At 33.1% G+C, this 15869-nt stretch overlaps 1 protein-coding gene across 2 annotated transcripts in view; it reads left to right on the top strand.

Annotated features, from left to right (window-relative positions):
• The window catches only part of LOC137642438 (C-Maf-inducing protein-like), a 16076-nt gene extending 7109 nt beyond the window's left edge, over positions 1-8967 (top strand). Inside the window, exons 7-9 of one of the 2 annotated variants that reach the window (XM_068374990.1) lie at positions 6038-6226; positions 6869-6974; positions 7237-8967. In XM_068374990.1, coding sequence (XP_068231091.1) covers positions 6038-6226; positions 6869-6974; positions 7237-7361 — 420 coding nt within the window. In that variant the 3' untranslated portion in view covers positions 7362-8967. Of the gene's footprint in view, positions 1-6031; positions 6227-6868; positions 6975-7236 lie in introns of both variants that reach the window. The other variant, XM_068374989.1, reaches the window with a different exon arrangement.
• The last annotated feature ends 6902 nt before the right edge of the window (positions 8968-15869 follow it).

Genomic DNA, 15869 nt, shown 5'->3' with positions numbered 1-15869 from the left:
TGTGTTGAGAATTTTATGTCATCCAATATCCTCACATTAATGAATGTCAGCATTGATTGACTTTCTATTTGGAAGATTAAGAAAAGTAGTCATCTATCTATCCATCTATTGAAACTCAAAAGCAGAAGCCTAATCAAGGAAAATTTAACCTGATACTGCTTTTTATCTCTACCAAAAGAAAGCTGGTAGTAGTTTTTATAGCTATCAAAGAACAAATAACATTTATGAATGAATTGCTTTGTGTTTTTAGCTTTTTCTTGTGTAAAAAAAAATGTATGCTTAATGTATCTTTATGTCGTGTAATGTAATTTTTAATCGGTATTATTCATTATTCATTAACGCTTTTAGGGTTACCCCGGTATACCTTATTTCTTCTCTCCAGCTCATCCATTTTTTTCACAGGTACACAAAAAATAAAACCATTGAGATTTCATGTCGCTTAAATTAGGTACATTTTTCCATTATCTCTATTATTTAGACATCAGATTCTGTCTCTATGATATATTACTTACCCTTATTAATCCTCTACCCTCATAAAATAAAGATAATACTCGACGAGGTAATTATCGGCGAGGTAGTCCTGGACGAGGTAATCCTCGGTGAGGTAATTCTTAATGAAGTAATCCTCGCCCTTCCCGGTTGAAACGATTCTTGAGATAAGAAAGACCATTTGATGGACTGGTTAATATTATCTTAAAGATCCAACTGCAATTTCCCATTTAATAAAATAGCATAGTGTTTATCACTGATTTCTTCTAATGCCTAAATATATTTTGGAAAACCGTCTGTATCCATGAATCCAGGATTGTGATGGTCCTGATATACTAGAAAATCGGTACCTGGTCTTGAGGTTGACTAGATAGTCCACTTTTTTTAATAATCATATAGAATTAATTTTTTTTTCTTTTTCTAATAACCATACAAAATTGCCTATATTTTTTTTCAGACTGAAGGATTGTAATCCTTTTGCCTCGCCCCTTTTTTAATTACAGCTATAACGTTACTGAAACTAATATTTACCCTAAATTTAAGTCAGTTTTCCCCCTAATAACTTATTTTACTAAATTCTCAATACCTGCAAAAATATTTTATATGTATCTCAATGTGAATCATACTTGGGTCCAGACATGTGTTAACAGTATCCTGGACCTTTTTTAACCATTGGCAATTTGACCTGTCCTACTAATAAAATATTGAGACCCTTATTACCATGTGATTGAAGCTTGTCTTATCCACTACACTGCACTCTGGCTGTGTTCATTCACGCAATTATTTACGTTATTTACACGCTGCCGATATTTTGGCAAGTAAGTGCCCATTTGTTGTCCTGTTGTTAAGTCACGACCTAGCGAAGAGGCCGTGTGCATCCACCCCCAACCCCCACCCTTGGCAGAATTGACCTTCGGTTGTTATACGTAAACCCTTGAATAGTATTCCATGCCATTCAAACACACCCTCACCCCACACCCCCTCAGGTATAGATGTTATTGGTACCCCCTCCCTCCCCTTGCCCCCATAATTAGATGATTATTGTTCGAACGTTGTCCGTCTCCAGAACAGGGAAAGGGTTAATCTAAGATCAGAGTAGCAGTCTTCAAGATTTTTGTGTTATACTTGTTGGCCAAAGTGCAGGCTAATGACGTCTTTGGCACTGGTAGGAAACTGAAGTGATTAAAGGGGAGTTTAATCAGATCGTTGAGACCAAAGCAATTAGTCATATATGAAGTGGTGACGTAGAGGATATAGATGTTTCAAGAGGAGTTGGTTGTAGGATTACTCCTAATCCTATTAAAAGGTCTTTGGAAACGAAGCCCCAACTGAAGACCTGCTAGATATTAACATAATCACTCGTGATTCTCCTGTTTGGGAAGATAATCTTGAAATAATGATTTCAAAATATATTTTTAAAACGAAAAATATTATAAAAACCTTTAATGGTAAATGTTCTTACTTATATGAAAACACTCTCACCGAAATTATTATCATTAAAAAACACGATTCTGTGTCAAGATAAATTTTAATTAAACCGCAAACTTTCCTTTGCTACTAAAGAAACTTGTCATTCCCGAGTGAAAGTTTGCGTTTTTATTAAAATTGAACGTCGTGAACTACATAGGCCTATCTGACGTATATATCACACCAGGAAGCCTCGAGAGAGATCAAAGAGTTCTTAAAAAAAAAAAAAAAGAAGAAGAAGAAGTCTGATAGGAAAAAAATCTTTCAGCAATAAATAAGAAATTTGGCCTCTTCACGTAGGTAAATTCCAATATAACTATATATGTACATATATATGTATATGTATATATATATATATATGTGTGTGTGTGTGTGTGTGTATATATATGTATATATATATATATGTGTGTGTATATATATATATATATATATATATATATATATATATATATAAGTAGAACTCAAAATTAAAGAAATACCTACACGTTGAATTAATTGGATACATAAACAGTTTATGCATATCATTAAGACTCATTTTTTACCCTAAGATGATTTTTAGTAAATTGTTTATGGCTCCATTTGGCGATTTGCTTATGTAGGTCAAAGGGAGAGAGATAAACAGATAATTGATTAATTATTCAATGTTTTTAAAAGGGATAAGCTTAGGCCTAACCCAAATTCCAACCTCTCTATCAAATTATATTTTGAAACATTTTTTTACGCATATGTTTCACGTAAATGACACAGAAATCTTATTTTGATGCACATTGGAATCGGGAAAATTATTTAATATACTTCATTAATTATAAAAAAAAAGAATGTGGGTAGTGATGATATTTACCAAAATAAACTGATAAGTCTTATGTAAACATTATTGTGAAAGCGCTTACATAGATCATAGCTATTCCTTTTGGTTTGTTGCTTGAAATTATATATACAGTAAAGAAAACTCCTTTATTTGGGATCAAAATGCGTACAAAAAAGTTTGTTTAACCCGAGCCCATACTATGAGTATAAAGTTGAATCAAGAATTTCTATAAAGATGGTGTAAAAAATGGGAAGGAAACGAACGAAGTGTTGGACGTAAGAGAAGGAAATGAACGAAGTGTTGGACGTAAGAGAAGGAAATGAACGAAGTGTTGGACGTTAGGGAAGGAAATGAACGAAGTGTTGGAAGTTAGAGAAGGAAATGAACGAAGTGTTGGAAGTTAGAGAAGGAAATAGACGAAGTGTTGGACGTTAAGGAAGGAAGTGAACGAAGTGTTGGACGTTAGAACAGGAAATGAACGAAGGGTCGGATGTTAGCGAAGGAGATTGAACGAAGTGTTGGATGTTAGGGAAGGAAATGAACGAAGGAGTTGGACGTTAGGGAAAGAAATGAACGAAGTGTTGGACGTTATAGAAGGAAATGAATGAAGTGTCGGACGTTAGCGTGGGAAATGAACGAAGTGTTGGACGTTAGGGAAGGAAATGAATGAAGTGTTGGACGTTAGAGAAGGAAATTACCGAAGTGTTGGGGATTATAAGTATACACCTCTTGTATAATTTTGAAAGGTTGAATAAGACAGCGGAGTTTATTGGTATTTTGTTTGTTCTTATCCTTTCAAATAAAAAAAAAAATAGAATATCTATTTAATCTGTGATGGCCTAAAATATCAATCATTGATTTAGAGAGAAACGAGGAGTAATTTTTCGTATGGTGAAAAAAAAAAGGAAAGAAAAAATAAATAATAGAAAAAAAATCAATTTTTCGTTTGCAAAATATCATTGAAGAATTATTGAAGTTTTATTCCAGCTGTGACCAAGTTGTGGAATGATCTTCCTAATCGGGCAGTTGAATCAGTGTAACTTTAAAAGTTTAAACTTGCAGCAAATATTTTTATGTTGAACAGGCTTACATAAGTCCTTTTATAGTTTATATATGGAATATCTGTTTTAATGTTGTTAATGTTTTTGAAATATTTTATTTTAATTGTTCATTTTTTCTTATATCGTTTATTCATTTCCTTATTTCCTTTCCTCACTGGGCTATTTTTCCCTGTTGGAGCCCTTGGGCTTATAATATCCTGCTTTTCCAATTAGGGTTGTAGCTTACCTAGTAATAATAATAATAATTACTTGACAACTAACGTTGCGGTGAACTAAGCTCACACTTCTGAACATCTGATTCATATCCACAAGTGATAATGATATATATTTATGGAAGTTTGTTGGTCATTAAAATTCATCCTAGAAATTAAATCCTGTCTTTTTCTGAGGATCATATCTACGGCGTGTTTGCTTTCCGCTTACACAATGTACATTGAGCTTATTTTTCTTGTATTTCTCCAGAAAGGATAAATTAATGTGGTGAAAGGGTTTGCGTATCGCCATGATCAGCAAAGCTGTACTAGTCAGGGCCACCTAATACTAAGTTGGTTTGCTGCAAGCGATCAGACTACAATCTTCCAACATCACCAATCCGTATTGGTCCGTGTGGTGAAGAAAACTGGTCAGATCCTACTCGTGAATTAACATATCTGAGGCCTTTGTTTTGCAGTGGACTGCAGATGGCTGCATTTGTTGTTGTTGTTGTGTATAGGTATATGCCGGCAAGCAAATATCGTACGTTACATTGCTCTCCACCACAATTCTTAATCCCCTTTGTTATGGGTGGAACCAGGGTAGTTCAGCCTCCCAGTTTCTCAGCAAGTCTTCTGGCGGTGAGGTTGCAACCCCCACGCCTTTTTTCAAAACTCCAGTAGAACCAGGATCCTGATGTATACGGCCTAACAAACTTGACGTAACAGTCAACCTTCAATCTAAAAAAATGGAATACTTATAAAGTATACCTTTCCCAAACCGGCTTTAACTCATTTCTAAAAGGAAAGCTACTCTTCATCGCTAAGAAATATCGTTAGTAAACCTTTTCCTACATGTGAATATTCCAGTCGACTGACGAATGTCACACCAAATACTTTTTTTCTTGTAATTATATTTGAACATATAGATATCTACAAAAATACTGTATATATTATGAGATTTTCTATTGTACATCATGTTTCCCCTAGAGTGACTGAAATCGATAAGGTATTTGAATTTGCTTCTAATTTTCCTGTGAAAGGGGTGGTTCCAGAAGAGTTCAACCCTTTGGTTTCGAAGTCTTTATTGATATATATATATATATATATATATATATATATATATATATATACATATATATATATATATGTATATATATATATATATATATATATATATATATACATATATATATATATATATATATAACACAAGCTGCTTACTATTTTAAAGAGAGACCTACTGTCCTAAAAGCTCTCGTCTTAAAGAGGCTCGATCTCATTGGTTAATTTTATGGAAAACTTAACCACTACACCTCTGAAAGTATCAAAAATCAATCTTCGATAGCACGTTTGTTTACTTGACAATGTATGGAAAATAAGTCGGTTTTTAGCTATACTGTTGTGTACTTTACAAAAGCGTTACCATCCAAGATATATTACCTAAAGTACAAAAGAAGGGAGTTGATGTATATGACTGGAGTTTCTCTTATTTCTATTAATTGTTTTATACAGTGCAAAGTTATAGCTTATGCAAAGTTGCTGTATTTACTACTGTATACTTTATGCATTTTGCAATCAAAAGACGTTTCTTTGGGTCTTGGTTTTAAAGCGATGATCTTTTAGCGAGGAAATAGTTCAACCACGGGAACAGGACGACACTGACTTACCCCCAGGCTAGAAAAAGTTTTCCTATAGGTTCCCCTTTGTGTACAGTACATGTTACCTTAAGACGTAATTGCTTTAGTTATAAGATCCCTCATGAAATTAGCGTAGCTGCGATTTTATGCTCTGTAGTAGTCATAACTGTCAGTCCTGTGATCCATCGTTGTTATTAAACTGCCTGCAACCATATTAGAGTAAGTGTAACTCTATATGTATGACTCCGAGTGCTCCCTTGACGAAGGGACGTCTGTTTATGCTTTTCTAAATATATTCGTGATAGTATAATCTGTACTGATACATGGACAAGCCCATCTTTGCTCCTTGATTAACAAATGTACTTGTCCCAACAGCAACAGAAGGGTGGCCCCAGAAAACTGACGCTTCCAAGTCGGAGTACTGACGCAGACGTGAACAGAATGCTTTCCTCGGGATCCTTCGGCAATCTTGAGTGTCTTTCGCTGGCGTTCACCAGAGTCACTAGCGCATGCGCAGAGCAGCTGATTAAGCTGCCCACCCTTCGCTACCTCAACTTATGGGCTACACAGGTTTGTACTTTAAAGCAAAGTCTAAAGAATATCACACAAGATAGTGTATGTTAGATGTAAGATTTCATTGTTAGGATGACTTACAGTTTAGACCGGGAGTTCCACACTGGGGTACATATACCCCCAGTAGTCCATGTTTACTTTTCATGCGGTATATTGGATCTGAGAGAACACTCAGTATTGCACAATACATGATGTAATCTAAGATCCAATGGACCCCCGGAAGAGTAAAAATGAACCATGGGGGTTACATATATCCCAGGTTGGAAACTCCTGATTTAGATTGTCAATTGCAGTTGCATTTCTAGGATATCTCGTCTTATTAACTTCAATGACCATTAATGCTATGATGCCAGATAGTTATCAATCATTCATTCGTCCTGTTATCAGAGACTAATTTCACTCCATAACTCGTCAAGTAGATAGAACTGATTTCCACCTTTACTCAAATAGTGTTGTCATATCAATTTATGTAGGAAATATGTATGTGCCTTTTACCCTTGTACACTCATCCAATATTTCATTTTCATTTTTATAAAACTTTATAAATTCATGGTCTTTTTTGTCGTCAATAGAAGATGAGAGCTCTTTTCAAATGAATAATTTTCAGGATTGTTTTTTTGACATAAGCTATTTTTGCAGTTTGGTGACGTAGGCTTGCAGCTGATATCAGAACATTTACATAAGCTGCAAGTGCTGAATCTGTGTGAAACACCTGTCACTGACAAAGGTCTTGGGTCTCTTGCAGGTAATTATGCATTTCATAAATAAAGATGATACATACTGTAACACCTGAAAGTTATTGGCCAGAACGAAAATCTTTTCATTAAAATTACAGCAATTTTATATTCTACTTGATCAAAACATAATGCAAACTATTAATGTATATAGATCAAAAGTTCATTCATGAAGTTTTTAGTCAATTTTCGGTTTATTCTAAAATATATATTAGAAATAACCTTACTATAGATCTTTATTGTTGAAAAAGCTTAATACTTCATATTTTTCAGCAATCAAGAGCCTAAGAAAACTAAACTTGAATAGTACAAGCTTGTCTGTAGAGACGTTTGAAACACTGAAGGAAATGCTGCCAGCTCTGCAGGAAGTGGATGTCCGTTACACAGATGCCTGGTGACCCTCGCCTCCCTCTGCTGACACTCAGGATGTTAGCAGATCAGCCACTGGGCCCACCACCTTCCTCAGAAGGGTTTTCAGCCAGCTGGGGCGGCGGAGACGAGACAGAGATCGGAAATCGGAGGACTCTTCGCCTAGTGAAGAGAAGAATAACAGTAGAAGGGATTTCATGTGTTTGCCCAAATTTGAGGGACGGGTCCTGTCCAAAAGGAACCACCTGGTCAGAGCGAAGAGTGAGGAGCAAAACACAGTGAAAAGAAACCCGCTTGTGAGAGCTGTCAGTGAAGACCACACTAGACATTTCTTGGTGAGATCCTGCAATAAAGAGCAAACTACTCTTGTCAAAAATGTCTTAGTAAGAACCTGCAGTGATGAGAGGGGTGTCGTGAAGAAAAATGTGCTTATCAGGGCGAACAGCGAAGGAAGAACTGATAAGATCAATAACATCCTTAATGAAAGTAGGAATTCCTTTGTTATGGGAGGGATTGGGGGAGGAGGGGGTGGTGGGGGAATGGTAGGCGGAGGTTCTGGGATAGGGGGAGGAGGGATTGGAGGAGTTGGCCTAGAAGAAGAAGCGAATAGAGATGAAACAACAGAGGAAGAGAACAGTGAGTCAAGCCTTGATCGAGTGCGTTATGAGCTTTAGTGAAAACAAATGCATCTAAAATTCTGTAAAAATTTTGGCTGCAAATTATTTTTTGAAATGTGTAAAGCTAATTTGAGAAAAAAAAATCATTATTATTCTGTAGATATTTAATCCAATCAGTGTGTCAAATATGAATAATGGTGTTGTGGAAATTTTCTATAGACCTATACTTGTGTGAATTTCCTTGAATGTGTGAAGGCTCCATAAAGTGAAGAATTTCGTGATTGAATCTTATTATGATGTATTTTCTATAAATATGTATATTTGACTGACTTATGGGTAGATATACAGCATATTGTAATATTGATTTCGTTGCCATTTTATCCGGCACAAAAAAAAAAAAAAGTATTTACTATCCGTTCTTATGTTAGTGGTACGTGTAGAGAGAAGTTGTAAGTTATTAGGAAAGATTCAGGATTTGGGTCAGATAGAGTAGTTGATTGATTTTTTCGTTTATCATCTGGTATCTTCTAATGGTTTTCATCCGCTAGCCTCTGTCATTTTCGTTAAACATTCAATCTTTGTTCGTTGATTATGAAAATTTATAACATTGTAGGAGCCGTAGTACGATTCTATCCAGGGGATAGCCAGTCTTTGACGCAGCATAAGATGCATTTGGATTCGATTATCTCTCTTGTATTTAACGATGGAGTTGGACAGCTCTCACATTCATTTGTTTTTGTTTTTTTTAGTTTTGATTGAAGATCCTTAACTGTTATTATCTTCAGAATATTACCAGGTTTTACTGAGAGTCAACCGCGACTAGTTTATAGACTTATTCCATAACATCTGATGCACGAATGATGTGCTGTCTAGTACAATGTATACATATACGATGTATATACGACCGGTTTTTATCCAGTGTAAATGTTTAGAGAAAAGGGTATATGGTTATCATTTTCCGAAAAGATAGAGGTAAATACGAGACAAGCTCCCAGTTACTACATATCATTTTTTTCCCCCAAGAAAGCGGTACCATGACAGAGCTGAGTATGATTAGTTTTTTCTTTCTTTCTTTCTTTTTACAATACTTGTTTGACAGTGTTTCAAGCTAAAAGTGTTTGTGTTTAATTAAAGCATAACATTTTTACCATACATGACTGTCCTCCACAAGGGGGAATGTTTTCTTACAATTACTATTGTAATAGAGTATACGTTTCACCGAATCATTACCCTAAATTTTGTAACAGAATAGTTGAAATGTATCATGTTAGTTATGACACTAAAATGATGATAACTCGATATTTCAACAAAGGAGATTAGAAGTATCATCTCGGACTATGGGATACTTTACAGTGTTCAAATTTTCCGTAAAAAAAAAACGGTAAAAATCCTGGAATAAATGTTGCCGGGTTTTTGCCGTTTTAAAACCGAATATATTGACGTAAAAGAGTGATATTACGATCACCAACCCTTAAAAGATAATAAAAAGTAGGGTAAAAATTACGGTCGCCTGTATTTTACTGAAATAAGGCTAAGAACAGATTATTTTTTACGGAGAATTTCGGATTAAAACTACGTTTTTTTAACGGTGTAGGCTCATCGAGATGAAACATTTTCTTATTTCAATTATTCCATTTTCACTTAATTCTCAAGACTCTTCTGTCATGGAGCTTTTAGCAGCACATTGCAGTCAATTACATTCGATTGTTCCTTTGGTAAGAGTTTAAATGTACAGGATATGTGTGTACAGTACATACATTACAAAACTTATGTATACTCACATACCGTGCATAACATACTCTTGTACGTGCATGTATACACGTATCTTCCCTACCATGAGAATTTTTATTTTTGATATGATACCATCTACCAATTCACAAAGCTTTATTACTTGGAGATCTTCGGAATTTCTTATTTATTATTACATAATATGTTAAGCGAAGTTATTACCAAAGTTTTCTATGTTCTTAATTACCAGTCTATGTTGTGGTGGTAATATTATGTGCAGTTCGTTTTATCTTTTTTATGTGATCGTTTAGAAAAGGGGTGAACGTAATATTATCCCCTAAAGTTATACGTAATATTTAATAGATATAATTTGATTGTGATGCCCTTAAAGGGGGTCAACTACAGGAAAAAATATAATTTACCATTTCCTTTATTTTGTAAAAACCTGTGACGTCACTGGGCACAGAGAAAACTGGCGCGTTTCAAGTCAATACTTTATGTGATCCAAATGAATACTGCTGAGGGTATTATTACTGTAATCAGACTAGTCTTTAATATTAGTAGTTTAAGATCACGACGATCCCTGTACCATGCTGTTTTATATTCTTACAAAAGCAAAGACTTCCGAACTTCTCTTAAACTTATACAAAAAAAAATTGTAAAAGAAAAAAGATAAATTGAAAAAAAAAAATCAATAAAAAATAACCTTTTTTTTCATTTCATAGTTCATATTCTTCTAGATCAACTCTTTCTTTCTTGTGTTGTTGCTCGTCTCAACACTTTTTTTTTTTTTCATAGAGGTGCCATGGCTATATATCATACCATTTTCATGTGAGCACGTTCTTTGTAACAGACTTTAGTCTATGTTGTAACCAAATTATGTGTCATATTTAAGTCATACTACAAGTATTTATACTATAGGTGATAATGTAACGATGTCATTGTCAAACTTATGTTGCAATATGACAGGTCTAGGCAGTGAGGTATGTCGGAAATCGTTTGCGAATTACTTCGAGAATAATTTTGAATAGCTTTCAGAGATATGGGTGAGGAAATTGTCGCTGAGGTCATAATGGGAAAAGTAGTTCGTGGGAAATTACATTGTTTTTTTTAGACCATTTCATATTTGTGCTCGGAAATTATGGACTTGAATTTATCCAGTCAGTTTTACAATATATTTTATGAATTTTTTGTACATATACTCGCACATGTAATAAGTTGGTATATATATATATATATATATATATATATATATATATATATATATATATATATATATATATATATATACCGTATATATAAATACCGTATATGTATATATGTTTATATATACATATATATACATGTGTGTTTATGTATGTATATATATTTATTTATCTATATCATATTGTATATATACCAATTATATTGAAAATGTATTCAAGGATAGTAGGCTACATTTGGATTCAGATTCCTGTCATGTACAATTAATGTGGAGATAAAGTCAATCTAGCCATTTCTAAATGCCATAATGTCATACTAATTATGTAATTCGTGCTGATAAAAGGATTTAACATACTGTAAAGGTTATATATATATATATATATATATATATATATATATATATATATATATATGTATGTATGTATATATACACACATATATATATATATATATATATATCTGTGTGTGTATGTGTGTATTCGTATACTGTATACATATATAAATATACAGTATACATATATATATATATATATATATATATATATATATATATATATATATATATATATATATATATATATATATATATATATGTATACATATATGTACGTATGTAATATATATACATATATATATATATATGTATATATATACATATATATGTATATATATATATATATATATATATATATATATATATATATATATGTATGTATATATATACATAAAATAACCTCTACCACTGATGAAGCTAATTCACTTATGAAACCTTGTAATAAAGGTTACATGCACAGTCTTTTCAGCCTAATTCAAATGTACAATAGATAAGCCTAAGGTAAATTTGGCTCTTTAACAAAAATGTATTATATTATATTTGACAAGATTTGTTCAATTATTAATATACTCGGTCGTAATATGCTCCTATTTACAAAACATCTGCTCAAAGTGATGTGAAATACTGTTTATAGATCTTTAATACAGCAGGGAATACAGAGAATGTTGAGAATATATGGAACAGGCTTACATTATATTAGATCAAGGAAGTTAGTAGGTAGATGGGACAAAACTCCCTTGTTATGCAGTGCCATTAATGAGCGGCCTTCAAACCTTGAAACAGTGATGATTCTTGCGTTAACCTTTATAACGGAGTAACCTTTCTCTATTTTCAATATATATTTTCTTTTGTTAAATATTTATGCTTCAGATTTTTCAAAATGGATATAAACCCAAAATTCCCCTGAGTCACAAACTACCCAAAGATGTATTAAAAGAATTTTCGACATTTTCAACCCAACCGTTTAGAATAATTGTGAAGTAATGATTCGTTGTATAAAATCGAATCTTTGAATTAAGATTTTTTTATCTAGATAACTATTTCTTGTAACTTTAGTAATTAAATATATTAAAGATTAAAGGAGAAGAAATATGGAGAAATTTGTAAATACCATTGTTAGGTTGAAAAGATTATACATATTATATATATATATATATATATATATATATATATATATATATATATATATATACTGTATATATATTACATGTGCATGTTCTCTATATTATTTTAGGAAGGGAAATTTACACTCGTACTTTGCCAGAAAAACTATTTTCCGTTATTCATCTGGATTTTTCAATGATCAATATACAGTTTGTATGTGTTAATTTATATAAGCATGTACTGTATTTATATGATTGTGATACGAATGTGTGTATGCATGCCTTAATTTATGGGTATGTAAATACATAAGCTGTTCATACTATGTATATGCATACAAGCATTCATACCACTAAACCAATATACAGTAAGCTGTAGAAGTCATGAAAATTATCTACAACATAATTAAGATGCAATGTTCTTCATCTCAACGTTGGCATTTTGGTGACTGTGCAGATTAAGGAAACTACAGTATACTGTATAGTAAACACTTTGGTACTGTACTGTACTCTTCATACTGTAAAGTACTGTACTTTAACCGAGTGATGTGACTGATAAGAACTGATTATGTCGTTGGTGGATGTGTCATAATTGCTGAGAAAAAAGCTAAGATCAGTTTCCTTTGCTGTATTAATTAACAGAGAAAGTTATCACTTACTGTTTGATCCCTAGGAAATATATTCATACATCCTCCTCAATTAAGCCATAGTGAATCCATTACATAAAACATTCTATTTCATAGCTTCACCAGCCTTTTTCTTGCTATGACATCATAACAACTTATTCTTGGTTGGTTTTCCATTTTATTTAGACAAATGAAACATTACCATTTTGTGTTTTCTATCTACTAATTAATAAGGATTTGTATCAGTAAAATTCGTGGACTTGAAAATTGTCATTTTAGAAATCTGCAGACAATTAGCATATCCATATTGTCATGATACATTGGGCATAAAGAAATGATGAATTAAAGAAAGGCAATAGTAAGGGGCAACTAGAAAAACAGAAGATCTTATTATGTTTCATGTTTTAGACGTAGCCAGAAGAACTGGTAATGTTAACATTAACATGTAAAGCCATTTTTTTTTTACATCGTCTGTGATTACTGCAAGTTCATGTGTGAAGATGTGTTGCTCAACAACAATAACAACAACAGTCGAGATCAAAGAGACATTGATAATGATAGAGAATAACATCAACATTAATTATGAAATTCCAGGAGTAAGATTTGAACGGATTAGGGCAATTTATTTTGCTCATCTTTTGCAAAAATAAAAATTAAAAAAAAAATAAAAAAAAAAGTGTCATAAATATCGCACAACATCTCATAAATATCAACCAGTCTTTTGAAAAACGATTAAAAAAGTTAAACATCGTTCAAGATTTCTAGAATGATTCTCGATAGAATAATCCTTAAAACAATAAAAATGGAAATAAGAAAAGAGGTTTTCTCCTCCATAAAAATAAACTCCATGTCGTTATTAACTTCGCTCCTGAGTTTGGTTTGCCTAAACTTATTCGGAATTTGAATGTTCCAAACGTAATAAATCTGGTCCTGTTTGCTCTCGGCTGCTGTTTCGTAAAGGTATAAACCCACTTTGATTAAAAGATTTCCCTGAGGATGGAAAGGACACCCACCGTCAAAGTCTCATATACGATTATTCCATTTTATATATAAATATATATATATATCCCGATAAATGTGTGGATAGAAATATTCACACTCCAGTGTAACCTTGTACAAGGTAAGCTGTACAGTGAAATACTGCTAAATAATGTCGTTTCTATATATACGCTATAATAGCAGAGACTGTTGCTTTCAAAGAGCTAAGTGTATCTTTAAAAATTTCAAACGAGACGATTTCAAGTCTCCGCCTTTTGTAGTTGGATTCTGAAATACACCTTAGCTCGGGTAAAGGAACAGTCTCCCATTTATATTAAGCCTTATCATAACTATTTATACAACTTCTAGTGTCTACTGTAGTATTTAAATGTTCAAGTCATAGTGTATGTATCTGGGGAGGATATCAAATCAATGAAGAGCTGTAGGATTTTGTGATCAAAATCAAAAGGAGTCCTCACTGCTGTTCACCGTCCCCGAGTAAAATAAAATGATGTCATGTTTGCCATTCAGAAAAGATGATGATGTTGATAATGATGATGATGATGCTGGAGATAGAGAAGGAGCTTTCCGTAAATGAACTTTCCATGTAAGAATTGTTTCATTAGCCACATTATTTATATTGAGAATAGACTTTCTTATAATTTTATATCTACCAGAATAATCCTTCTGTTGTATAGTGATTGCCTGCTGATTATTTCATTTCTCTAATTTTCTCAAGGAGCATTCTTGTAAATTGTCTTTTCAGTCTCAAATATAAATTCCTGTTTTATCCATTGAAAAGATAATTTTAAATATCAGTGAGAAAATTGATCTCAACCTCAAGCCTACTTGAAGAACCCTTGAGATGTTTTCTTTGACTGGAAATGGGGTAAGAGACTGTTCAAAATCCATTATTGCATGATAAAAATTTATCACTACTACTGACTGAGCTTTCTGAAATAGAAGAAATGATACTCAACTGAAAGGAAGTGAAATTACACAAAAGTCTAAAGGAATGACAAGACTAAATGCAGTCTCTTACAATCCTACTTTCTTAGCACGAAACACAATCCTTCAGAAGGCTCACGATTCATCTTTACGTCTGCCTTATGTCAGAAAATATTTACAAACTTCAACGGTAAAACTTCCAGGCAACGGAAATTTATCCAAGATAAAGTAAACTACATAAACTTTCGTCTTAATATTAAAGGACAAACAAACCTGACAGTAAAATAGAGGAAGATGTTCACTATGTATGGATATTAACTTTCACTGGATTTTTCTGGAGAGTATGAAATGTATATTTTTGGAAACCTTATGGTATAAGCAATCAGATAAACAATATTTTAATTTGCCCCGAGTCCCATATGGCCACCATCTTGGATTTTGCAAAATGTGTGCCGTGAAAGATGTTTTAGCCAATATCTGAGCTAAAATACCATTTTCAAGGCCAAGTAATACAACTCTTATAGTTGCACATGTGTTGAAACATCTGTTACATCAATTCTTGCCAATACTTATTTCGTATAACAAGTTGGTTATTAGACCATACTAAGCACTAACCACAAGGACATGTTTATCCATGTGGTCCGATTATTGTAGTAGGCCTATATGTTGAGCAGTTTACTGTACTCAACATATAAGTTTGTGGTGGTTGTATTATAATGGTGGGTTTTTATTTTCATGCTCTAAACAGTGATAAACCACAAGCTCCTGAAGGAGCTACTTGTCAGGTCCAGGAGTCTATCAAGTGGAAGCAGTGCATGCTTTGTCACTGATGCTGATAAGGAAGGGTTGGTGCAACCTTCCTAGATAGACTCCTACCAGCATGTGCTGGACACAGTAGCAGTTACTGGCCGTCGCATTGGCAAGAAACATGAGTAGAAGAGAGGAAGCACTGTATTTGGACGAATCAGACCCATCAAACATCTGGCTCTTCAATTGTATTCAT

Source organism: Palaemon carinicauda, chromosome 6 (assembly GCF_036898095.1).
Source record: "Palaemon carinicauda isolate YSFRI2023 chromosome 6, ASM3689809v2, whole genome shotgun sequence".
Taxonomy (NCBI): domain Eukaryota; kingdom Metazoa; phylum Arthropoda; class Malacostraca; order Decapoda; family Palaemonidae; genus Palaemon; species Palaemon carinicauda.
The sequence above is the reverse complement of the archived record's forward strand: the minus strand, read 5'-3'. Positions and strand labels throughout refer to the sequence as shown.